This window comes from Calliphora vicina, chromosome 1 (genome assembly GCF_958450345.1).
Source record: "Calliphora vicina chromosome 1, idCalVici1.1, whole genome shotgun sequence".
Classification (NCBI taxonomy): Eukaryota; Metazoa; Arthropoda; class Insecta; order Diptera; family Calliphoridae; genus Calliphora; species Calliphora vicina.
In genome coordinates, this window is record NC_088780.1 from 166,396,870 (window position 1) to 166,424,820 (window position 27,951).

At 31.2% G+C, this 27,951-nt stretch overlaps 1 protein-coding gene across 1 annotated transcript; it reads right to left on the reverse strand.

The window, feature by feature from the left end:
• Positions 1-155: 155 nt before the first annotated feature.
• On the reverse strand, positions 156-27,951 carry wts (serine/threonine-protein kinase warts). Its single transcript, XM_065498071.1, has 8 exons — positions 27,493-27,951; positions 18,768-19,128; positions 3,446-5,666; positions 3,267-3,387; positions 3,091-3,206; positions 1,594-1,672; positions 1,311-1,506; positions 156-1,113 (listed from the first exon to the last, which is right to left on the reverse strand). Exons 2-8 carry the CDS (start codon positions 18,885-18,887, stop codon positions 721-723), a joined length of 3,246 nt encoding a protein of 1,081 aa, XP_065354143.1. The 5' UTR covers positions 18,888-19,128; positions 27,493-27,951; the 3' UTR covers positions 156-720.

Genomic DNA, 27,951 nt, shown 5'->3' on the forward strand with positions numbered 1-27,951 from the left:
AGATAAACATTTTATTATCAACACATGATGAAAACATCTAATTACTTTTTTCAATAACTTTTTTAGTTTTTGTGTAACCCACCAAATTAGCAATTGTTAATATTAGAAAATAATTATAATGTATTGCTTTCATTAGAATATTTTGTATATATTTCTTTTCTTTTATTGTTTTTTTTTTGGCAAACATTTTAACTAAATTAATAAATTACTTTAGAACGAACTTACGAGTATTATAACTACAATAGTTCCATTTAGAAAATTTCAATGAGTTCTATATACCACCTTCTCTAAGGATTCAAATTAAAATTACGGTGGGGCAATGGAGACAATGACTCAAGTTCATACTTGTTTAAGCATGTACGTATGTATGTTTATATGTATTTATTATGTATTTAAAAAAAAGAGGGCTAACTACTCATAATAATGTATAGTAAATAGTAAATGTATATAAATATATGTACTATTTGTATATATGCGTGTGTGTGTTTTTTTTGTATTAAATTTTATGGATAGTTTAAAGTTACAAAAAGAAAACTTTTGTTTTGTTAAATTAAATTGACTATGCATTTGATTTGTTCTTATTTTTCTGTTTTTTTTTTAACTAATGAAATTTATAAATATATATGTATGTGTATTTTTATATTTATTTATAAACGCGCCATCATAACCTGTTTTACTTTTTTTGTCCACAGCATAAACACTTACATGATTGTTTCATTCTCATACATACACCGGTGACTGATCATCCATTACATCTGGATTAAGTTTATCGTCAAAGAAGCGACGAAATGTGAATTCGAAGAAACCGTGAAATGGCTTGTCATCATTGAATTCATCGCCGCTCATATTTGAATCGGAGCGCAATTTCTCTGGATCAATTGGATCAAAGTTAGATGTGTCTGTGGGATGTTCAATCTTTGGAATATATGGTGCAATTTGACGGCGCATATCAGCAAAATCGACACCTTTGAAAAAATCATGAGCTTTAACTTCGTCGGCTTTTTTCCCTAAACGTTTGTCGGATGATGAGCAAAGTCTCAGGATAAGATCGGTAGCTTCTCGTGTTAGTTTTGCTTGCGGTGGTATATGTAGCGTCTTTTCCCAATTGATGACCTGTAATAAGCAACACAAAACACTGAGTTAGTTTTTGTGAAATAGACGGAATATATTCAATACCCTCTATCTAAGACTTTCATGAAATTCTCAAATTAAATCAAGTTTAAAATGAATTTCTTACAATGCAAACCCCTCTAGATATTAGTTTTATCTATTTCAAATGAATTTTTGTGTGAAAAAACCCTATATTTTACCTTTTGTTGTGTTTCAACAGGACTATTGGCTAAAAATGGTGGTTGTCCCACCAACATTTCATAAAGTATCACACCAACACTCCACCAATCACATAGTTGAGTGTATCCACTGCGTTCTAGTACTTCTGGAGCGATATAGTTGGGTGTGCCTACAAGTGAATGGGCCAAGACTCTTTGGTGATCACGCATTCTCCGCCTTCAAACACAAACACAAAATTATTACAATTATATTAATGACTTTTCATTTCGATTATTGTTCCATCTATATATATATTTTTTTTACCTTTCCAAAACGGTAGGCTTAGTTCCATTGTCGGAAAAATCTTCCCATGGTTCCATTGAATCCTGTCTAGCATGATTTCCTACAAATAAAAATTGTTTTATTTGCATGCTCAATTTATAATGCATATTTATCTTGCAATAAGGAGTGAGATCGAAAAATTCTTAACACACGTTTTTCATTACATTTTTTAACCCAAGTATTATTTGAATTTTTTTTTGATCAAGTTACCTTTGAAAAACATGTCAGTTATTATGTGTAATGTCAATTATATTAATTTTTTTGTTAATCTGATTAAAATGAGTGACCAGAAAAAAGTGCGTACTGAAATTATTAAATATTTTCAACAAAACCCAACTTGGTCTTACAAAAAGTTGGCCAAGCATACAAAGGTCTGCCGTCAAACTGTTTCCAATGTTATTAAACAGTACCGGGAGAACTTGTCAGTTGATAGAAAACCTGGTTCAGGTAGAAGGAATGGTCCACATGATGTTTCTAAAGCCAAAAAAATAGAACGCATTTTCAAAAGAGCTCCCAACACATCCGGTAGGAAAGCAGCCCGGTTAGCTCAGTGCTCGGACTATTTGGTACGAAAAGTTAAAGCTAATGCAGGTTTAAAAACATACAAGGCTCAAAAAGTTCCTGACAGGAACGCTACTAAAAATTTAGAGGCCAAAAACAGAGCACGGAAATTGAAGTCAAGTTTTATAAAAAAATATTCTTGCTGCATAATGGATGACGAAACGTATGTTCTGGCAGATTTTTCGCAACTTCCAGGTCAAAAATTTTATGTTGCTGATGCTCGAGGGAATGTTGAAGAAAAGTTTAGGACCCAAAAGCAGACAAAATTTCCCAGAAAGTTCTTGGTATGGCAAGCAATATGCAGTTGCGGCAAAAGAAGCCACTCATTTGTTACAACGGGCTCTATAAATACCGAAATTTACATCAAGGAATGTTTACAAAAAAGGCTGCTTCCATTCATAAGACTTCATAATGTGTCCACTTATTTTTGGCCTGACTTGGCATCCTGTCACTATGGCAAACAAGCCCTTGAGTGGTACAAGAACAATAATGTGGTATTTGTACCAAGAGAGGCAAATCCTCCAAACTGCCCGGAGCTAAGGCCAGTGGAGAGATATTGGGCTCTTGTTAAAAGAGAATTGAAGAGTACAAAAAAGGTGTCCAAAAGTGTGGTAGATTTTAAACGGAGATGGACTACATGTTCGAGCAAAGTGACAGAAAGCACTATAAAAACGTTAATGGAAGGGTTTCCGAAAAAGGTTCAAAATTTCATCACTAGTGATTAAAACTATAAAAATAATTTTTTTTGTAAATTGTAATAATAATTTCAATCAAATAAAAAAAAATTAAAGCTGTAAGTTTAGTGGTTTCTTTTTTATAAACATATATGTATGTTAAGAATTTTTCGATCTCACTCCTTAATAAACAAAATTTGTTTCTTTAATTTCATCTGATAGATAGATCTCACACCGTACTTACCATTCTCCTGATAGTATTTCGAATTGTGAGTCCATCGAAAGCCAGTACATAAACCAAAATCAGTTAGTTTTATATGGCCATCTCGATCAATTAATATATTGTCTGGTTTTATGTCCCTACAATAGAAATATTTTCTATTTTATGTTTCTATTCGCTTTAGCGTAATAACAACTCACCTATGAATAAAACCCATTTTGTGTACACTTTCTACGGCACAAGTTAGTTCCGCTATGTAAAATCGAGCTAAGGGCTCCTCGAAAATACCCTTTTTGATTAGCAGTGACATCAAATCACCACCTTAAATGACAAGCAAAATATTTTACTACCGCTTTGTTGTTATTAATTTTAATCTTACCCGGTATGTAGTCCATGACAAAATACAAATTGTCCTTGTCCTGAAAACTATAGTACAGTTTGACAACCCAATTATTATCGGCCTCAGCTAAAATATCACGTTCTGCTTTCACATGAGCCACTTGATTGCGCTTGAGTACATCGGCTTTTCGTAGAGTTTTCATTGCATACAAATGGTTGGTGGTATCGATTTTACGGACCAGTGTTACCTCACCGAATGCGCCCACTCCAATGGGCTTTATCTTGACGAACATACTTTTATCCATTTTGGCTCTTTTGAGACGTATGTAATTGCTCTCCTTCTGGTTCAGCATCTTTCTCATTTCGACTTGAGTTTGTGTGGATAGACCGATCTTTAACATCTCTTTTTCCAATTGATTCTTGCGGAATGTTCTCTGTTTATAGGATTTGAGAACATTTTCAATGTGTTGTTCCATGTAGAATTTGAAGGCCTGCGGAGAGTACTGCCTTATGCGACATTCCTTGCGTTCTTCTTCCTTTTCTTTGGACACTTTTTTACGCTCGGGTATGGGAGAGGCGTGTTTTATTTTCTTAACGTTGTCGGGTGGTGTAGATTTGCTACTACTCGACGCTGCAGCCCCAGAAGACGATGAAGCTACAGATTCACCAGCACTGCCATTACTGCCGCCATTATTATTCATATTTTTAGACGGAGGTATTGGTGGCGTAGTAGTCAAATTACTATTTGTAATTTGGTTATTGTTTAATCCATTTGCTCCTCCTACTCCGACGACACCATTATTTGTATTCATTTCGTGAGGTGAGGATGACGATGAAGATATGAGAGGTGGTGGAACAGCTGATGATGTACGAGTGCTTTGATACGGAGGTGGTGGAGGCAGTTGGCGTCCACCAACTACGGGCACTGAAACAGAGGGCTTTTGTTGAGCCAGAGCAGCAGCAGCCCTTAACTGGGCTTGCAGTTGTTGTTGCTGCTGTTGTTGTATCGCCGCCACCTGTTGATGTTGCTGCTGATGATGTTGCGCAGCTTTGGCCTGCATACTTTTAGCGTACGACGGGGGCTCTACACAGGGCGATTTAGTCATAACAGTGCCATTTAAGGCATTTGCGATTAACGGAGGTGTCGTTGGAGTCGGTGGTGTGGGCTTACTAACTACAGTTGGTACTCCACCTGCTAAGAGTGGCGACTGTTGCTGCTGCTGTTGAACAACAGCTGCACTCTTTTGTGGATACGATGGTGGAGCTGGCAGAATGTGAACTGGTGAGTTACATGCTGACGCCGTCACCGGCGATTGTGGCGCAACGGCCGTTTGCAAAACCGGCTTTTGGACTTGCGTTGACTTGACACTCTGCATAATAATCGGCTGTTGAGTGCGTGTTGGATAAACACGAGGCTGTGGTCGCGCCACCGATGATGGCTGAAGTGGTGGAGGAATTGCACTGCTTGTAACCGTAATTGGACTGGGCGAGCCGGCAGAAGTGGCCGAATAAATGCCACTACTCGGCGACTTGCGATAGTCCGATTGAGACTGTGTAGGAGATTGCCTCGATTGGATAGAAGCTGAGTAACTTGGTGGTGGAGCAGATGTGGGTACCATTACCGTGTTTAGGGGATATGGTGGCGGCGGCTCCACAGCACTACCGCCACCCGACTGATACAAACTAAGGGCCTTCATTTGTTGCGACAATTGTTGCTGAGCCTTGATGCCGTTCTGTGGTATCACTGGTGATGTACCGCGTGTGGGATTAGGCGTTATGGCTGCAGGACGCGTTGTGGCTGGCGAACGTCGTTTATAGTGTTGATTTGATGGCGGTGGTGGTGGTGGTGTGGCAGAGTTAGCAGATGTTGGATTACGTGGTGGAGGTGCAGGCGGAGCCACATCGCTAAAGCTCGATGGCGATGGTGAATATTGTCCGGTACTTGCGCGACTAGCACATGTAAGTTGTTGATGTGAGTGTGGACTATCCGAACGTGAGCTCCCAGCTCCGGAATCTAAAGCCGGACTGCATCGCAGATAGTTCATAGGAAGCTCACGCTCTATACTTGCCTTTCGATTGAGTTTGGGTGGGATTATTGATTGTGGCAAAACCTTTGGCACGTGACCATTAAGTTGAGTTGAGGTTGATATCGCAGGTGATGGTGATGCCGACGGAGGTGGTTCCATCGGCGGTTTAGCATGATGATATTCCGGTGCATCGGGGCGACCGTTGACAGCAGAATATCGCAAATGATTAAAATTCTGGAAATAAAAACGAACAATATAAATTCAATCAATAGGAATTAACAATAACTACCTAAATAACATTTATTAAGAGGAAACAAAGATTTTTGACAAGTCATGTGACCTGAAACGTTCCAAATTTTTTAAACACAGGTGCTTAATTTGAAGTTGCTTAAAAGTTTTAAATTCGCTTTTGTTTGTCTTATAAAATCGCTCAAATTCCGTCTCTATGTTGAAATCAACTTTCCGAGCCCTCAAATAACATACATACATGATTCATACATCAATATATCCGCTAAAGAAATCGATATAATCGGCCCACAAATGGATGAGATATAAGAAAAAAAAAACAGGATCTGGATTACTTAAGAGATTAATATAGATAATGTGCATATCTAATGATAGATATTTCAAAGTCCTTTGGAACGACGTATATAACGCCCTAGTAAGTCGGACCTACAATGAGTCAAAATCGGGAGAAATATTTTTTAAATCGATTCTTTTTTTTCAACAAAAAAAATTATTTGCCATAAAATTTTTTCACTAATAAATTTAAAATAAAATACAAAAAAAAATTATAAGAATTTAAAAATAATGAAATTTTTGATTTTGTTAAAAGTTTTATTTTAAAGTATAATTTGGTGAAGGGTATGTATGATTCGGCACAGTCGACTATAGCTCTCTTACTGGTTGTTGCATTCGTTTTGTTAATCTACAGAACAAGAGCGTTAACATATACATTTTGTAACGTTCCAGTTTTAAATTTGGTAATTTTTTAGAATTTAGAAATTTTTAAGTTAAAACAAGTAAGAATCTTGTACAGTAGGTATTTTTTATTGACAATAACATATTTTTCTGATATAGGGGTTATATGGGGTGTAGGCTCAATTATGGACGATGCTTACAAAAGTTGGTAGAAAGATTTAGGTTCATATAAAACTTGTTTAAGTCTAATTCCATCTCGATATTAATTATTAAAAGACAATTATGAATGTTAGTCGTTTTCTGAGGGGGTCCTTATATAGGGACTAGGGACAAATGTTGTCCGATTTTCGTCATATTTTACAGTATAAATTCAGAGTACTTAGAACTAATTTATGCAACAATTTAACAGGATTGCCGCATATTTATGACTACACAAACAGTATTCCGAGGGGACATTTGTATAGGGGCTAGGTGAAATCATGGACCGACATTGCCCATTTTCAATACCAAAGAAACAGAAACCAGTTAGCTCCTTTCGTTTGGGACCTATTGTGTTTTCAACAGAAGGACGAAGCTAGATCGTCTTAGAATCGTATGATAACCCAGAATATATATGGTGTTGTGGGTATGTGATGTGTTACAAACGGAATGACAAAATCAATATACTTCCTATATTGATTGATGGGGATAATGACATGAATATTGTAAAAAATTAATATATGTATTGATAACAATAATTCAAGGTACGATTTCCATAATAAATATACTATGAAAACCGAACTAGCGTACGAACTACTCAATTGTTGTAATCTTTACAAGTTATACATAAAACAAAATTACGACAAATTAGCTGGAAAATATTTAAAATGTAAAATAAATAATTCTTAATAAATCGAAATAAAAATTTATAATATAAGATGTATGATATAGGGGAGACACACAAAGAAGAGCTAAAACGAAATGTATGAATGAATGAAAATCAAATTGTGTATCAGCAAACAATCAACATTCTTCAACGAAATCAAGGCAGACAAAATGTCATCATCGTATGTGAACAAAACCCATTATTTAATGGCTTTAAATTATGTTTTGTTGATGGTTGATGTTTGTTGTATTTTTTTCTTTATACTTCTATAATTTAATCAAGATAACTTTAATTTACATAAGAGCAAATTTAGATTAAATTCTAGTCAAATTGAGAATTGTGTACATTTTTAATTTTTTTTAAGTTTTTTTTAATAAAATAACTAAGATAAAGTAAAGATATCAAGGACAACAATATCGGTATGTAGGCATGCACAGTTGCGTCCAAATAAAGTGTAGCAATATTGTTTAGTACCATAATTATATTTTATTTTTATACCCTCCATTACCAAAAAGTTTGTTATTCCGTATGTAACACTGAGAAATATTTATCTAAGAACCAATGAAATATGTAAATAAATTATGGATCATAATGAAATTCTACGTCGATTTCGAAAATTCATTTTTTTACATTTATATTTTACATGAAATATGTTCCCATTTCCCATTTTTCGTTCATAAACTTTGTTCATGTGAAAAAATTTCCCATGTTGTGAAATTTTTAGATGAAATTTTGTAAACAATAAACAGCTGCTACGAACAAAATCAACTATTGTGAATGAAAAGTTTAGGGGAATACTCCCAAAATACATACTTTGCTATTACTTCGACCACCACTCTGTTTGTGTATCTGAATTCTAAATATTATTTTATATTATGTTGTTGCTGTTGTTGCAGATTGTATTTTGCGTCAAGTTTTAAAAAATAAAGACCTCATACTTCAAATTCCTAAAAGACAGGCACAAACATAAAGAATCTCCAGCAAAGCATTAAACAAAACAAAGACAACAGCAAAAGACGAAAGCGACGGCAACGGCAACGGTAGTAACGACGACAACAACGACCAATACAGCCAGATGTGTAATGTGTCTGTGTAATGTGGTGGTGTATACAATTTGTTTATAATCATACTAATGATCATCATTATCTTCATCATTATGATCCTCCACAAAAGAACAACATCAAATACTATACGCACCACATATTGCAAAACTATTACATCCTGACATTTTACTTCTTTACGACAGATCTTAAACAAATGTAATCCATAATTATGGATTTGAAGTAGGGTTCCTAATTTTCACAATTTTTTTTAATCCATGGAAAATTAAAAAAAATGTGTTCATTCCCGGGAAACCAACGAAAATATTCAAATAAATTGGTAAAATTTCATAAAAATTCTATTGTTTTTAAAAGGCAAAAAACAAATCATTAAACATTTTGGCTTTGATTTTATTATACCCTTTACCTTCGTGAGAAGGGTATATACATATAAGTTTGTCATTCCGTTTGTAATTTCTACATTTTTCATTTCCGACCCTATAAAGTATATATATATATTGTGTATCCTTATAGATAGCGGAGTCGATTAAGCCATGTCCGTCTGTCTGTCTGTTGAAATCAATTTTCTGAAGACCCCAGATATCTTCGGGATGCAAATCTTCAATAATTCTGTCAGACATACTTTCGAGAAGTTTGTTATTTAAAATCAGCAAAATCGGTCCATAAATAATGAAGATATGAGCAAAAAACCGGGACAACCTCGATTTTTGAACTATTCTAATGATAGATGATTCAAAGTTGTTGTTGTAGCAGCAGTGTTTGCTGTGTTGACAGCCCTTGGCCGAGTGAACTCGGGTCATTCCGGTGCGTAGAACCGGCTGTCGTGGGAATGGTTATTCAAAGTCCATTGCAACGATGTAGATAAGGCTATAGTAAGTTGGTAAAAATATTTTTTAACCCGAATTTTTTTTCATCAAAAAATTTTTTTTGTCATACATTTTTTTTCCAAAAAAAAAAATTAAAAAAAATTTGGAAACAAAATTTTTAAAAAAAATTAAAAAACAATTTAAAATAAAAAATTTGAAAAACAATTTAAAAAAAATTAAATTTTGTTTACCTAAAAATATTTAAAAAATTTATTTTAAAGTATAATTTCGTGAAGGGTATATAAGATTCGGCACAGCCGAATATAGCTCTCTTACTTGTTTTTTATTTGTAGTTGGTTTTTGTTCTTTAAAAGCAACGGACTAAAGCCTGTTACATGATGTCGAAAGAAAAATTATTCGAACAAATTCGAAAACTGAGTGTTTTTTATAACCATTTTTTCAACTCATTTTTCTTTCGACGTAGTGGAATTAAATTTGGTATATTTATTTATTTAACTTCTATGGGTAATAGTTTTTAATGTTACAAATAATTTTCATATCAAGGATAACGAATTTGTTCCTTCGAATGACTGATTGTGTATATTTCAATGTAGTATTGCTTTAAAAGAGACCTACTGAAAAAAAGTGTTGCTACATACACGTGCCACTACTACTGTATTACGCACAGCAACATCCCAGCAGTTTTACAAGTCGTCAATGTATCCATTAGATACAGTCATTTGCATTAAAGTCTGCCAAGTATATATTTTTGGTTCATTTGTCACGTATTTACTCTTTATAGTGCAAAGGGAAGTTAATTGATCACATTATACATCCCAGGTAATCAAGCGTGAAGTCAATTGTCATTTTAATGTCTTTATGCAATCTTTATGTAGTCATTGAAAATGTTACTTGCTACAAATATTTTATTATCGAGTCAACTATCATTATACTGGCCGTCTAGCATACGACACAATTATTACTTGGTGTATGACTTAAAAATGCGGGATTATTTAAAATGTTTAGCTTTTATTTTGAAACATTTGTACAATATAAATCAAAGTAATGGTCATTGTTAGCTATGACCTTTTTTAATCCATCCTGCAACATATGGATTCAGAGCCAAAAGAACTGTCATCTTTTGCGGCCAAGAACGAATCCAGCCAAATTCGCATAATCTGTTCCAAAGTGAAGCATATCCCATAGAGAGCGATCTACATCGATCGAAACAAATAGTAGTCGGACGGGCCACTGTATGAACTATTAAGCGGGTGAGGCAAAATACTTTTTAACAGGTATTGGCAACATGTGGCTGATCGTTGTCATAACGGAACATTACGGTTTCATGTCTGGCCGCATATTCTGGTAATTTTTCGGCCAATGATCGCTTCAAACGAATCTATTGCGTTCGGTACAGATTCCCTGTCAGATTTCAGCTTGTGTTGACTACTTTCGCTTGTGTTGACTACTTTGAACCAGCTATCAGACTATATCTTTGTACTCTAGTCTGACAACTAGTCACGTAGCTAATTATGGAAGCAGTGATGTCCCTAAATGATAGGTAAAATCACTTGTTCGGGACAGTCAGCCAGAACTGCTGGTATGTCTTAAAAGTCAAAATAAAACAAAAGCCAAAAAAGAAAAATATAATGACAATAATCGTAAGAGCCGAAACTAAAAATAAAATATGTTTGTACATACAGATGTACATATATACATATAAATGTGCATGTAGTATGTAGGCTTTTATGCAACAAGCCCAAGCAATGTCAATGTAAACTAAAGAAGCATAAAATCCAGCTGAGATTCTGAAAAAAAAAAAATAAAAAACATAAAGGAGCAAAAATATCTTTTGAAAAAGTGGAATTTCAAGGAACAACGTGATGATAAAGTTGTGTAGTTGATCGATAAAAAAGAAACAAGTCAGCAGCGATTGTATGCTTGATGGTACGAGCTGATGGTTTACACAAGCATTCATACATATGTACAACTACATACACATCTGCTCAAAATAATAGATACACCTAATTGGAAAAAATTTAAATGGCGGTAACATTGAAAATTTCCTCGCAAGCGTTAAGAATACATCATATTATTAAAATTTCTATCTGGCAATGTCATGTCAGTCAAAAATCTGGCAACTATTTGCTTTCATGTTGATTTTTAAAAACGAATTTATTTGAATTACAAAAAATTATTTGCTCATAAAAATAGATACACATCAGTAATTTGTAATTTGTTTATATACAATTTTTTTTTTGTGCAATTTTTTGTTCCTATTTACGTGAAACAGTAAGTATAATTTAAATTTTAGCAACAATTTTATAAAAAATAGGACTCTTTTGAAGAAAATGGGACGAAATCATCATTGTACCGAAGATGAGAAAAAAATTGTTCAAACGATGAGAAATCAAGGAAAATCATTACGGGAAATAGCAAAGAGCATAGGAAGATCTTTACATTTTGTCCAAAATGCTTTATCTAAAAAACAAAAAAGAGAAACTCGCGGTAGACCAAAGAAAACCAGTCCAGAAACAGATAGGCGGATCGTCCTTATGGTTAAAAAAGACCCTTTCATATCATCGAAAGCTATTTCTGCGGAGCTATGTAACGAAATCAGTCCACAAACAGTTCGTCGTCGTCTTTTACAAGCTAAATTGCCGGGAAGAATTGCCAGAAAAGTGCCACTAATGCGCCAAAAAAATATCAAGACAAGATTAGAATTTGCTAAAGAGCACTTACAATGGTCCGGGTGTGAAGGCGAAAAAAAATGGAGAAATATTTTATGGAGCGACGAAACAAAAATAAATTTGTTTGGAAACGACTGCCAAAGAAATGTACGCCGACCAAAAGGAAAAGAATTCCACGTTAAATTTACAAAAAAAACGGTAAAACATGGCGGGGGAAACATAATGGTTTGGGGTTGCTTTTCATGGAATGGTGTTGGTCCGATATTCCGAATAGAAGATACCATGAATGCTAGTGGGTATAGAGACATATTGGAAAACGTAATGCTGCCATATGCATCGGAAAATATGCCATTAATATGGACATTCCAGCAGGACAACGACCCAAAACATAGTTCAAGATTAGTTAAAAACTGGTTCTTGGAGAATAACGTACCTGTTTTAAGCTGGCCCAGCCAATCCCCTGATTTAAACCCAATAGAAAACTTGTGGAGTGAATTAAAGATAAGGCTTTCGAAGGAAGTTTTCAAAAATAAAGACGATTTATGGGAGAAAACGCAAAAAATATGGTACGAGATTCCATTGGAGAAGTGTCAGAACTTGATATCCAGTATGCCCAGAAGAGTGGAGAAAGTTTTACAAAACAAAGGTGGATATACTGGATACTAGCTTTACTTTAATAATAAACTAATTTTTTTAAGATAAAATTTATTAGCTTTTGTTTAATAAGAATTTTTAAAAATGTATCTATTATTATGAGCACCAAATTTTTCGAAATTTAAGAAATTTAATTTACTTTATAATATTTATTATTAATTATGAAATATTTTGTTTTTGTTTTTTACTCTCCTTTTAACTGTAAATAAAAATCGACTGAATTTTTTTTATAATTTTACAATATACCATTATTTTTTTCGTTTTTAAAAAATAAATTTTGGTGTATCTATTATTTTGAGCAGATGTGTACATGCGTACATATGTATATGCCTAAACATATAGAGGAATTTATGAAGGATATTTACGTAGGAATTTAAACACTAATTATGATCATGCTTTATTAACCGGACAACAAAGGAGTTGTTTACAAAAATGTTAATTACAAAAGTAAAAACTAAATAGAAACCGGAAATGATAACAAAAAATCAGTTACAATTACAATAAATATGTAGGTACTTAATATCGATTTTAAATATTTATCTCCTAATGATCAGCCTTATAATTAAGCTAAACAACTTTACATACATTTTACAAAATCAATTCAGATTTAAAAAATATACCTCCATTTCACTCGCATAAAGTAAAATTATATATTTTCATATGCCCAACCAAAAAGATGGGGGCACATTGATTTTGTCTTTTCGTTTGTAACACATTGAAATATTCATCGCAAACCCAAATATATACAACATTTCGGTATCTTTCCAAGAGAAATTCCAAATATTGAAAAATTTTACTTTTGACCTTCACGATTTAAGGGTTAACGTTTTCCGATTTTAGTAAAAGTTTCAGAGTATATTTATATGGACTATAATATTCTGAATAACTTTTGCTTAAAATTCATAAGAGTAAGGAAATAGAGCTCATTCGCCAAAAAATTGCCAAATAATTGTTTTTTCTCGAAAATTACAAAATTCAAATCGCAGGTACGGAAAAACTATAAGAGATATTTTCATAATTTTTTCACATTTTTATTCCCTATTATATTCTTAATAAATCCCAATGAGATGATCAAAAAATTCTGAAATTTGTTTAACAAAATTTTTAAAAATTTGAAAGTGGAGTTTTGAAACTGACGTTAAAAAAATTTAATTTTTTTGTTCATACCTAAGAATATGTTAACGGTATCCTGCGAAGACAAAAACCCATATACAAGTAAATTTGGACATATTTTAAGTAAAAATGAGCTTTTATTTTAATATTTATCAAAATATGTTAATTTTGTTCCTACCTTTCTTGTTCTAGTTGCCTGAGACACGTTAATGGCCTGGCGAATTTTTAATAACTTTAAAATTTTTTGACCAATTTCTGTTTTTTATGTCTCATTAGAACTACAATTACGTACACATTTCAATTCTTTCAAATTAAATTGCAAAAGTAATTTTTTAATGGCAAATTTTTTACAAAAACTGAAAAAATGCATTTTTTTCCCCTTGTAAATGCATCTCAAAACTTCAGAGGGCTTGCGGCACGTCTTATCCCCAACCGATTTATCTAAAAAAATTTTAGGATGATTTTTTTACTAATGTTCACCAAACTGGAGGGTGAGAATGGCCAAAATCCAACTTTCGTTTATTAAGGGCCACCCTAATGTATATATTCTGGATCTAAGTGATTGAACGATAACTTAACCCTCTAATGCTTAAGCATACCCTAACCACTCATTGCAAAAATGCCAATAAATGCAAATATAACTGATTTTTCATTTCAAATACTCTTGTAATAGTTGCTAAAAAAACGGACTTAGGTAAATATTTTAAAAAGCTTTCAAAGTTTTTGAAATGAAAAATCAGTTATATTAGCATCAGTGTTTAAAAAACTAGACTACAAGTAGCAGTAGCAACGAAAAAACACAAGTAGTCTAGTTAAAAAATTAATAAAAACTCGGAGTCAATCAATTACTACTACTACTGCTACCTACACATTTTGGTAGCAGTAGTTGTAGTAGTACCAATAAAAGAAAAATTTAAAAGTAGCAGAGTAATTTATATTCTATTGCTACCTTAAAAAGAAAAAGTTTTGATGTAGCAGAGTCATTAGTTTTTTTATTAATTCCGCTACTTTTAAAATTAGGAGTAATAGAAGTAGCAGTTGAGGTAGTAGAAGAAGTAGCATGCTACTGCAGTTAAGTAGCAGTTGAAGTAGCAGCTAAGTAGCAGTTGAGGTAGCAATAAAATAAGTCAAAAATAAAAATCTTCAGCCAAAAAAGTATATTTGTGTAAGTTGGTCGTGTTGTAAACAAAAGTTCGGCTTTTTTGTTATACACACAGACAACACCAAAATGATGAGTGCCTTGAGGTATGCTTAAGCATTAGAAGGTTAAATGCCATTTAAGAATGTTTTTTAAAACATAAGTTTCAAACATCTACAGTATTGTCAAACGATCAAAAAGAATAAAGTGAATAAAAAGAACAATAAGAATAAACAACTTCACACTGTTCACTTGACTGAATTGTTCAGCTGAACTTGTTCGTTCATGAGCAATCCAACTCTCTATTGAGAACCAAAAGTATGTTACCAGTTCCAGTGTTGATTATTCGGGAAAAAATACAAAATGTGCCTATGCATAGGCATAGAAAAAGCCAACATTTATTGCCAGAAAAGACATCACCATTCGTTTTTTAAATAACTTGTTTTCATTGTAATTTTAATTAAATAATTTAATATAACTTATTTATTTATGACACTATTTATTAATGGAAATAAAAGATAATGAATTTCATCATAAACGCCGACGCAAAATACAATTGAATAAAGATAACTAATTAATAATTATTGATACGCACGCGTACGCATTTTTTAGTTTATATATTTACGGCCTACAGAAAAAACGTACAAAAAATCGTGACAAATATGTTGATATACTACTTATTATTTAAATACATTAAAACATAATATTATAATTAGAGTTTAGTGTTCGGTAATAACCCAAATCATGGCTCAAACCCGAAAATTATTCTTCTGTTTTTTTTTCTTTTCATCCACATTATTTATCTAATTGTAATCTAGTATTTAATTAACTGGACATAGAGGAAGCCTTCAATAATATAAAGATAGAGGCAATCAGATGTTCTTTAGTTGATCTCGGTTTTCAGGATTTCCTGGTGAGTTGGATAGTTTCAATTAGGATTGTCAAATTAACAACAGGGGAGGATAATATTAGGAGACTAGTTATACACCGCAAGGAGTAGTGTTGTTTTCCCTGGTATGGATAATGCGGTTAACTCTATTCTCAGAATCTTTGTATCTAAAGGTAGGAAGATAGATGGTTATGCTGATGACGTTGTGATTCTGATCAAGGGAAAGTTTCTTGGTTGGTTTTTGGACGAAGCATAGCAAACACACGCGTTTCAATTACAATTGAACACAAAACAACAAAGTCAGAAATAAATAAAAAGTTTGAGAGAATGTCGGCCGTATAATATTCTTTTATTTCCTTAAAATTTAAATTACATTCATTTAATAAATTGGTTATATCTGGCAAAAATTCTAAATCTAAACATTCTTTATTTTGTTCTTATTTTAAGTATTTGACATTATGTTTGCTGGGTAACTATCTCACCAGTACATCTTCATTTTTATTTTTGAACATCACTGGTGTAAAACCATCGAAAACGGAATTAGTAGGAAATATTGGGTAGATAACTGGTTGGATAACTGGTGTAATCGGCAGCACACCTCAGGCGGCCTTGGATATACTCCTAAATTTACTAGCCATATAGAAATATGTGGCGGCTAGGAACGGGTAGGACACACTAACACATTTTGTACGAGATAGGTATAATTGGTCAGGTTAGAATGATGGATCCAAGATGGAATCTTACACTGGGGCCAGATCTATATAGTAGACATCGACTTCTAAGCGTCATATATCGGCCAGGTTACTAACAAAAGTTTTTACATTATATATTTGTAATCTAATAATCTGGCTGTTATATGGTATACATGAATATATACAAGGTGGCGCAAAAGTAAACTTCCGATGTTTAAAAGTATAAATAGTCAGCAATATTCCGCGTTCTGGAGCAGTGTAGCGTAACATTGTTTATTAACGTGTATTTCGCATGTGTTTACTACACAAATGTCAAAACAGAACTGACATTAGGGGCCAATCGCAAAATTTATAGCATTTTCTGATAGGAGAATTACTTTTGCGCCACCTTGTACATATATATTTGTGGAAAATATTATGCAGAATTAAACATTTTACTTTGTCTATAAAGTGTCAATTTATACTTGCTAGGACAAGGTCCCTGTTTTTGACAGATTCACAACAGATCCCTATCAACGATAGATCAATCGTTTAACTAGTTCTATGGTCGATCCTATTTTCTATGGTTATTATAAATATATATGATTTATACAATATTACAAGTCTGTCATAACCGTCTTTATTTTTGTCAGAATGATTTTTTTATGTAAAATGTACATTCAAACATCTTTCAAGATTGTTTTTCATGAAATTTTCTTGACAATTCAGTTCAATGTTAGTAAAATGGTAAATTTTTAGTTTAATTAGTTTTAAATCGTATATCTACTTCTACATAGTTATTATTATTATTATAAAATTTTGATCAGTTTTTTTTTTTGTTGTAATTTATATAAGTGTGAATATAATAAATATGTACACCTCCTATAAAGATTCTTACAATATGATAAACATATACACATCCATACATACATACATAAATAAATATGAGTATGAAATTGTTTATTTGAAAATAAAATTTTTGTTTCTCCCCTTTAGATCTTGTATTAGTGTTCCTTCCTTCTTTTTCTATTGACTGATGAAAACCAAATGTTCAATTTTAAAAATTATATTTTGAATAAATAAATATTCCACAGAAATTCAGTTTTTCTCTTAGATATTGTACTTTAGTATGTATGAATGTATAATGTACATAAATATTTAAAATATTTTTTTGAAAATGCATTTTTTTTACATTTAAATTTTATTATTTAATTATTGTTCATCAATTGGGGTTGTGTGGAAAATATAAAACATTTTGCATTTTATTTGGGGGATTTTCTTTTTCGGTAGTTTTTTTTTTATTTTGTAATGTTCTTGAGAGTTTATTTAGCATTAATACTAGGTAATACATAAAATATAAGAATTCAAAGATTTTTCAAATTTCTAGTGTATTAAATTGAATAACATTTAATTCTAATTTGAGTTCATTAATAATGTACTAAATTTGTAAGTTACATTTAACTATAAAAAAATAAACAAGTTTATAATAATCAAAGTACATATCGTATAAATGTTTCGATACTTTCAAACCATCTCGTTCATATGATTATTTTCTCTGGGAATATATTAAAAATCGCAGGTTTATGCAAATAAACCAGAAACGATCGAGCACTTGCAAGCAAATATTTGATGAGAAATACAAAATAAGCAAATCAATTAAAATATGTTATTGAATTTAATGTTAACTAAAAAAAAACTAATAGATAATATAAAACGCCTACAAAAAATCATCGTTTTACAGTGCAAATTAATCAAACCACCATTTAAATGTCTTTTAACTATTAATTGTATAGCATGTTCTTTGTGTCAAGTTAGGCTAATCTTTCTTTTAAAAAAATAAAGCCAATTAACATAATTTAAAAGCAATTGTTTTATTTCATTCAAAATTAAATAAAGGTTAGTGTTGAGTGGTATTATTAGAGACAAATTATCTAATGACAATGGTTAATTGGTTTGCGGTCATATACAGTGAGCCTCAAAAGTGAGTATACACCAAAAAATATTTGATTTTTTTTTAAGATAATGAAAATCCTAAAATTTATTCATCGATTAAAATTTTGACCCTAATTTGTAAATCACGTCACCAAAGTGATATTTATGTGGAAAACAAAAACAAAATTTTAAAAATTTCTTTTTGTTTTATATACAAATTCTGAACAGAACAAGCGTACCAAAATAAAGGCACTGATTTGCCTTTCATAATTTGAAAATTTTGTATATAAAACAAAAAAAAAAATTTAAATTTTTTAAATTTTGTTTTTGCTTTCCACATAAATATCACTTTGGTGACGTGATTTACAAAATTAGGGCCTTTAATGTTTCGGTTTGTTGGAGATTGAGTTGAATAATAGATTCGGTTGTGAAAAAAAAGATTTAAGTCGAACTATAATGATTTTCATGATCCCAAAAAAATCAAAAAAATTGCGGGTGTTTACTCACTTTTGAGGCTGTGTGTATTTTGACCACGTACATGTACTATACGAAAAATCTATGTTGTGTTTTTTTTGTTGTTCTCTTTTATATTTACCTGTTGTATGCCATTATCTTTTTGAACTTGAAATCTCGTTAAATCCTGTTTTATAGTTTCAAGAGCTTCAGCTGTATATTTATTTTTGGGGCGACCACTTTTTCCGCCCGCTTGATGCATTCTTGCAATATTTAGCAGTCATATCACACAATTAATACAAATTTTTGTTTGTTTTTAGAGGCAACAATTGTAATATACAAAATAATACCAAATTTTATTTATTCAAAATTTATTTTATTCAGTTTTTATTAATTGCATTTATTGTGCGCTGATATTTTTGGAATATAGGTCTATTTGTAGCTTTACTATTCATAAAACTTTCAAATTTTTAAACAGCAAATAGTCACATTGCACTTTGGATCTGTAATAAGAAAATAATAATAACTAATAATTATGCAAAATATAAATAAACATACAAAAATATAGTTAAAAAAAAAATAAATGTTAAATAAATAATAAAAAAAAAAAATATAAAAGTTTCAACAGATTTTTTCTAATCCTTATGCAATATTTGTCAGTAAAATTATATATATATCAGTTGCTTTCAGTCAAATTTTGAACCAGCTGCGTCATTTAGTTTGAGTTTGACAGCCATTGATAGCAGACAACTTGAGAAGAAAATGAAATAAAGTGAATTTCGTGTGCTCAGTACAGTACGCATTATTTTTTTGCGGAAAAAACCATCACTCAATCCAAGTCTAAAGGTAAGGTCATACATGGCAAATATTTGACGAAAAAGACGTAACCACTTTATTTAGCACACATTTGTTTGACGTTGTAAGATCAAAAACTAAATATTTGTTTTGAATTGTCCTAAGCAAAAGGAGTTTTTGCGATAAATAAGGGAATTCAAATATATTTTATTTAAAGTTTTTTCGTCAAATATTTGCCATCAATTTCAATGGTTAATAAGTGGTTTACTGAAAAAAATTAATACAAAATTGTTTAAATTTTTTAAAAATTTCAAAATTTATAGAAGACCATTTGAAAAAAAGGAAATAAAAAATTAGCTGATTTTTTGGGCAATTTTTTTTTTAAAAAGCCATAAAAGTTTTGTTTATGAATCGTTTTTATGAAATTTTACAGAATCTCACAATTCCCAAAATATTTAAGAACATATTGGGGCATACAAAAGACGTTTTAATTTTTAGAAAGCAGTTAAATTGAAATCTACATAAAAAATTGGTCTAATTCGGAAGGCTCTGGACCTCACAATAATACAAATTTTTAAATTATTTTTCTTCTATAGTATTTCCCAAAATAATACCTTTGAGAAAAATATAAACACATTATTTATTTTGTTTTTATTTGCTGTATAACTAAACTTTATATTAATTACATAATTCTATCGAAAACAACTAAGAAAGTATGATTGGTCAAGCCCGACCATATAATACCCTACACAAAGTAAAAGAGCAAAAACATTTTTCTTTTAAAATTTCAATAATTTATATTTTTTGAGTGATTTTCGGAAGTGGGCCTTATATGGGAGCTATGACCAATTATGGACCGATCACCATGAAATTATGTCGTGTGATTTATGTCTATATGAAAGTTTACTATGTTGAATTTTGTGAGTATACCAAAATTTTTAAGCGATTTATCCACGTTAAAGTGATTTTCAGAAGCGGGTCTATATGGGAGCAATGACTAATTATGGACCGATCGTAACAAAATTTGGTGACATGAAATTTGTATATATAAAACTTATTTGGAGCGCAATTTGTGGAGATACATTTATAAATTAAACATTTATGACCGATAAAGTCCAATTTCGGAAGGACATTTGTATGGGGGGCTAGGTGAAATAATGGACCGATTTCAGCCAGTTTCAATAGGCTTGGTCCTTGGGCCGAAAAAATAATATGTACCAAATTTGATCGAAATATCTTCAAAATTGCGACCTGTACTCTGCGCACAAGGTTTACAAGCCAGCCGGACGGACGGACATCTTTTAATCGAATGAGAAAATGATTCTAAGTCGATCGGTATACTTTAAGGTGGGTGTTAGACTATTTATTTATATTTTTGGGCGTTACAAACATCTGCACAATCGTATTATACCCTCCCCACTATAGTGGTGAAGGGTATAAAAACATGCAAAAGAAGTATTAAATGCATGGGAGCATTTTAACATTAGCGAGTTTACACGCCCGTCATTAAAAATATTGCTTAAAACCAATGAAAGTTCAGTGAATAGACTAGGTTTTTCATTGATCTGCAACATTATCTCAAATGAGTGCTTAAAACCAATGAAAGTTGTATGATTCTAATACGTATTTTCATTTCTTTATTAATCTATTAATAAAGAAATCATGAAAATATCCATTCTTCTCGAATAACTTAATTTTTTTTGCTGGGTACCACAGTATTGGATCTTTGCTCCCGCTGCCGCACTGTACTTATAGATATCTGCTACAATTTTGTCATATGGCCACCTCATCTGCCGTCAGCTGGCTACAGATAATAAGTGTTTCGGGTGCAAAGTCTGGTCGGAGGAGTCCGCGCTTTAGTTTTGTCTTACACAGTATATTGAAATCGAGATCGAGATGCAATATAAAACAGATGTTTTGGCCAGGAACGCGAGTTGGGTTCAGCTAGTCTATATATATAAAAATGAAATGGTCCATGTATGTAATGGCATCACGTGAGAACGGCTGGAGCGATTTGGCTGATTTTTTTTATTCGATTCGAACTTTTCAGGAGAAGATGGTTTGTAAAGAAAAAAAATTCAAAAATTCCGGGTAAAACTCGGAATTTATTTTTTTAGTCCAGTCAACTGTAATAAAGAAGCTCCCTAAAGTATGCAGTACAAATTTAGATATTTTACTTGCAAATATATGTATAACAACAGGCCGGTGAAGAACTAACATTAGTAAATGCTACTCAACTAGTATATTATAAAAATTTAACATGTTTTTAATATGTAGAATGTTAGAAAAAATCATTTGTTTATTAATATTTTAATTTTCGATTCCGGTGGACTGTGGTAATGCCGACAATGGGTAAAAATCTCGAAAAATATTTTTTAACCCAATTTTTGTTTTAGCCTAATTTTTTTCAGAAAAAAAAAATGTTTTCAAAACACAATTATTTATAAATAAGATTCGGCACTCTCCCTTATTTGATTTTTCTTAAGCAAACTTTTGAATAGTAAAGCGTATTTAATACTCTCCAGAAAAGTTGTTAAAAAATGCATAGCTATTTTATAGGCGCAGCGACGAATAGTTAATTTGTTTGATATACCAGTACTACGTCAAAAATAGGGTCTTTCACGGACAACCTACGTACAATACAAGTAAGTATTTATATTTGCTTAAGAATTTTATTGTTTTAGCTTCACAAAAATCGAGTTTGTTATTGGTTATTTATACATATTTTGTAGGCAGGTCTTAAGCTTACGCTAAATAAATAATATGTTATGGAAGAATGATAGTACTAAATAGTAGATTTATTCAACTAGTCAGAGTCTATCTGTCTTCTATTTAGAAAAATCAAATCAAATCCCATTCAATTACATTTAGTATAAATATGTACTAAAAGAAAAAACAAAATATTTGAGTTGTTGTTTAGTAATCGTTCGTTATTTTGCTGCCTCCACTATCTGTCTGTCTGTCGGTCGGTCGTTCGAAGTTTTAGTTGTTGTACGTAAGTACGTACATACAAGTTTATTCGTTGTGGAATACCCAGTTTTGTTGTGCCTTTGTCGTCACTCACCCGCGGCATGTATCTACTCGGATTGCATGCTGGAATGTGAATGGAATTCAAAATATTTCATCGTTTTACCGAAATGCGGCGATCAATTTATACTACAGCAAAACAATAACAACATGTTCATATTTATTTTGTTGTTGTTTGTATTAGCAGGGGCTGTATGGGCTGAATTAACTAACTAACTGACTGACTGAAATGTGCATGTTCACATACACATTTACAGTGACTCACACTCACATTTTTTTTATTATTATTTTTTTTTTTTTTAATTCTATTTGTACATATTTGTTTGTGTATTTCTTTTTTATTTTTTGATTTGGATATGAATGGATCTGTATTTGTGTTTATATGTAATTTGTTTATAATATTCTAAAAAAACTCATGTTTTTTAATGCATAATTTTAATTAAATGTACAGTGTCGATCAAAACACGTTATACAAAAATGGATTCTATACTATTTATATGTTTTGTCTCCCCATGTATCGAAAATTTTTTTGGATAAAAACTACTTTGTCCAACTTTTCTCCAATTTGTTATCCCTTTCAAATAATAAAATTTGTCGAGGTCATCAAAATAGTTATTTTTTGTGAGATGATTTCATCGTTGGACTCAAATCTCTTTCCGTCGAAACATTTCTTCAGGTTTGAAAACAATAAATAGTCATTCTGGCCTATGACCGGAGAATAGGGATAATTTTGTAGACTAAATTCATTGATTTCCTCATGGAAACTGCACATGTGTGTACCTTGATGAAAGCTTCTTCATACCCAAGTGATCATTCAAAATTTAAACCGCTGAGCCATATGAGATGCCTATGGCTTCAACAATTTCTCGCACTTTCAATCTCCAATCGGACAACACCATATCGTGATTTTTTTCAATGTAGAGACCTCAACTGGGCCTCCAGAACGTTCGAAATCTTCCGTGCTTGTACTGCCACAACTTTTTTACCATTGAAATTGATGGTGCATAGTACCCATAGTATTTGTCAAGCTTCGCCTTCTATTTGAGTGATGGTTTTTCCTTAATGAACAGACTATTTTTGTATGGTAATGGTTGTTTTTGAATATTTTATAATAATGAACCTAAAATCATAAATAATGAACATAAACATATGAATCTGAATCCACAAAAGGTAACTTTAGTGATACATTTCTTGATCTTAAAAGCACTTGTTGAATTTTCTATAATAACGGACATAGAAATATGAAACTTAGTATTCACGATGATGGGAATACAAAATGTGGGTCTTTATGGCACTTATTCTTTATTCGAATATGTTAGAATCAACATTACAATGAATTAATAAATAAGAATCTAGACATGTTATCCTGAATGAGTGAGAATTCATAAAGGGAGACCTAATAGTACTTTTTCTTACTTCTAATATGGTAATGAATGAGTGAGTTTGTAGATTATGATGGAATGGGTAGAGTTCGACGACCTGTCAATAAAAGCCGTACTGGATCAGTTAAGCATGGAGGCGGTTATGCTATGCTGTGGGGTAGCTTTAGTGGTGAAAACTTAGGAACATTACACAAAATTTACGGTATTATGGACAAGTGTATACAAATATATTGCAGGAGAAGTTGCTGCTTCATGCCCATAACAATAACCCTAAAGTCTCATCCAAATTGATGAAGGATTTTTTAAAATAGGAATGCGTTAATGGCATTAAGTGTTCATCAGCACAGTCTTCCGACCATAACCCTATAGAGAATGGATGGAAAATAGTAAATAGAATGGTAAATCGAATTGGAAAAATGTTTTATAACACGAATTTTGTATATAATATTTTGAACGACACTGTATATGTTTTTATATGTACGTATGTAAGTTTAATGTTTACTGACGTCTACCCTATATGTATGTGTTTATCTTGACTGTCTTTAAGAAATATTATCTTAAAACGGTGAGTAGTTGAGTTTAATTAAATAAAATTATATTTTTGGCAACAAACTTATGCAAACTTGATAATTGCCGTGACAAGAAATTTCAGTTTACTTTAAGAATTTATAAATTGTAAATTATATGAAGCTTCTTGCTTCAAATCTCTCACTCTGAATAGCTATGAACGGACAATGGCACACAAGTTACCAACCGAAAGTTTTTCTTGCCGACATGAGCTTATGTCAACAGCCAACATCTTGCAACAACTGGGTGATGTAAAAAGATTCTTACCAATTTGTTTGCACCTAACTATAACATTTTCGGAATTGATTAAAATTTGTTTATTTTATTATTATATTCTTTCATAATTATGTAAATTTGTTTTATAAAAACCGAAATAAATCTAATATATATATGAGAACTAAAAATTGATTCTAAAATTATAAAAGTTGTAAAACTAATTTGCATATTAGAATTTGTTTTTATAAATTTTTCATATTTTATCAATGGTTCTTTGTATAAGACAAATTTCAATAACAAATAAAGATTAATTCATGATCAACGACTTGATTATAAATATACATATGTATATTATTATGTAAACAAAATAAACGACTTAAAAATGAATATACATTAATATAAACTATTCAAAATGGCTTTCGAGCAAAATTTAAAAAAAATAAGTAAACGCAAATATCTCTGCAACTAAAGATATAACCTACAAATTCCCACGACAGCCGGTTCTACGCACCGGAATGACCCGAGTTCACTCGGCCAAGGGCTGTCAACTCAGCAATCACTGCTGCTACAACAAAAACAACCTACACATGTAAGCATATTTTCTGTAGATTTTCTAGAGGACTATTTATATTTTATTTTATATTTCAGCTCATTCAGATCATAAATGGATTTTTGGCGATATTATTTTAAAAAAAAATAGACTCGAGATGACAAACCCCTAGGAAGCTGAACAACTGTAAATCAACTCGAAAACACATCAGCTCCAACCATGTGAAATTTTGTAATAATATATCTAATAGTTACCGAAATACCGAATCATTTCCAAAAAAAACAACGTTTCTGAACCACTGTGCGTTGCAGCCAAATGAGCGATATGTATTGTATTTTGAAAATACATACCGTTATTTCTAAATACTATATCTTTGGCAACCCTTGCACTTCTATAGCAGAGCAATTACACTCAACGATTTGAACACACAAACTCACTCACTCATTGCACATACATATTTATTTCACATTCAAACACATATTTTGTTTAGCATAAATATTATTTTTATTGCTTCTCTATGCCCAAGACTTTCTTACTGTTTTGTGATATATGTTTGTATGTTTGTAGTTATTATGTTCTTATTCTTTTTTCCAGTTTTTTTTTCTCACACTCCTCTTTATTCCGCAATTTATTTACGTTTATCTTATTTATTTTCAATATTCAACTTTTACTCAATTTTTATTTATTATTTACATTTTTTTTTTTTTGTAAATTTAGTAAATAAATCAAAAATATTTTTCAAATAATTGCTACACATCTTTACAGCAATACGAAAGATATGTGAAACAAAAATAAAAAAGAATTATGGAAAAATCTTATTGGAAATTATTTTCTATTATTATTTTTAGTAGGTAATTCCTCTTATTATTAATGTTAACAAATAATTTTACACCGGTCCTAGCCGGTAATGCGAATAATCCGGAGAATGAATAACATTTTTCCATTTACAGCTTGATTACAATTGCGATCGCTGTTGACAGAACACATTTTTTGACGTTTCTAAAAACAATTAATTTAGGCCTTTTATATTCACTGCATCACTGCATCAATGTCTGTATAAAATGCCTTTTAAATGAGATATAAATCTTAATTAATGGTTTCAAAATCATTAAGGTCAAAATTAAAAAAAAAAATATATCCTGATAATGTACCTATATTTACTTTAAATATGTCAAATTATAATAATTTTATTTACAGGACTACAGGCTTTCATTTATCTACATTTTCTTTCTTATTCCCGAGTTATGATAATTTAATCCATTCTGCACGATCATAGGCCCGCTATCAATAAAAACATTTTATGCGAAGCCGGTGTTAGCTACAATTCAGTGTACAATAATACCTACTATTATTCCAAAAAAAATTTAAATAAAATAGGATTAACAAATATTTCGGATCAAAATCGAAAATCTGGAATTTTATCTAAATAGGTATGTTAATAATTTTTAAGCTATTCTTTAAAATACTTATCAGAAATATGATAAAATAAGAGTTTCATTTTCAGAAGATTATAAATCGGAAAATATGGACCGGCGAAAAATAATTTTTGTTTTACAAAATCACCTTCCTATTTCAAGTTTTTTATTATTTTTATTTTCCTTGGCGGCTATAAACTAGCCTTGTTCATTTAAAATGTCCCCAATAAGCATTTTTATTGGAATTCAAGTTGAAAGCAAGCGTAATTCAAGCCTTGAATTATGGTCAAGCAATTGAATTACTTTTGTATTACACTTTATTTCGACAGCATTCACCAGTAAAAAGCAAACATAACTTTTATATTACACTTTATTTCCACAGCATTCTCCAGTAAAAAGCAAACATAAGTTTAATATTTTTCGTTTGAAAAATATAAAATTTTTTGCATTCAAGTCAAATTCCAACATAATATTGAAGTGCTTGAATTTTTGGAGCTTTGGTGCTTTTTGGGTTGCTACTTTTTTCATAATATGATAAAACAAGCTAACCACATATAATTTAGGGGACAAATCTAGTTTCTGGGCGCCACTTAAGAATCTAACCAAATTTTTACTAGCTAATGCAGAATACTGCCTCAGTACTCAGTGGACAAGAACAAGAACACAGCAGATGAAAAACAAAAACAAAAAAAAAACATGGATGAAAATCGAAGAACTGTTATACGATTCTTATAATTTTTAGCACCACTAACTAACTATATGTAAATTGTTGCAAAATAGTAACAAAATATTTAAGTTATCAAATAAATTGTATATTTCTTATTAGAATCCAACAAACATCCATTAAACATGAGAAATTTTCAAAAAGCTAAATAAAATGCATTGGCACTTGTTGTTTTTGTTACTTTTTCTTACATTTTCTTCGTTGTTTTAGTTGTTGTTTAGCACATTCTTCACCATTTTTATTTTTTTTTTTAATAAATTATAACAATTTTTATTTTTATATTTTTATTATTTATTTTTTGTATTATTATGTCAATTTATTTAGCGACGAGTAAATTTTTACGTTTTGCGATTTACTAGTTATTTCTTTTTTGTTAGAGAGCAACGAATGATCTTTAATTTCTTATTGCCCATACGAACATTCAATTCGTTACTTTAGGCAATGTGAAGGAAAATATGAGAAATGATTGCTCGAAAAACACTTTTAAATCCACAATTTTCGAAAGATTTTCAACACTTTTTTGTAATTTGGTATTGGGAAATAAATATTTTACACTTTTTTGTTAAATTTATACGTTTTAAAATGATATTTTTGCAAAAATTTCAGCACTAACTTTTTCACATACGTCTAACTAACAAACAAACAATGTC

What these genes read in the sequence shown, in the direction of transcription:
- wts (XM_065498071.1), bottom strand. Translation starts at nt 18,887, where the DNA reads ATGCATCAAGCGGGCGGAAAAAGTGGTCGCCCCAAAAATAAATATACA. An exon ending in TGTCATGGACTACATACCGG is followed by an intron (nt 3,388 to 3,445) that starts GTAAGATTAAAA and finishes TTGTCATTTAAG; the next exon opens with GTGGTGATTTGATGTCACTG. An exon ending in AAAATGGGTTTTATTCATAG is followed by an intron (nt 3,207 to 3,266) that starts GTGAGTTGTTAT and finishes TTTCTATTGTAG; the next exon opens with GGACATAAAACCAGACAATA.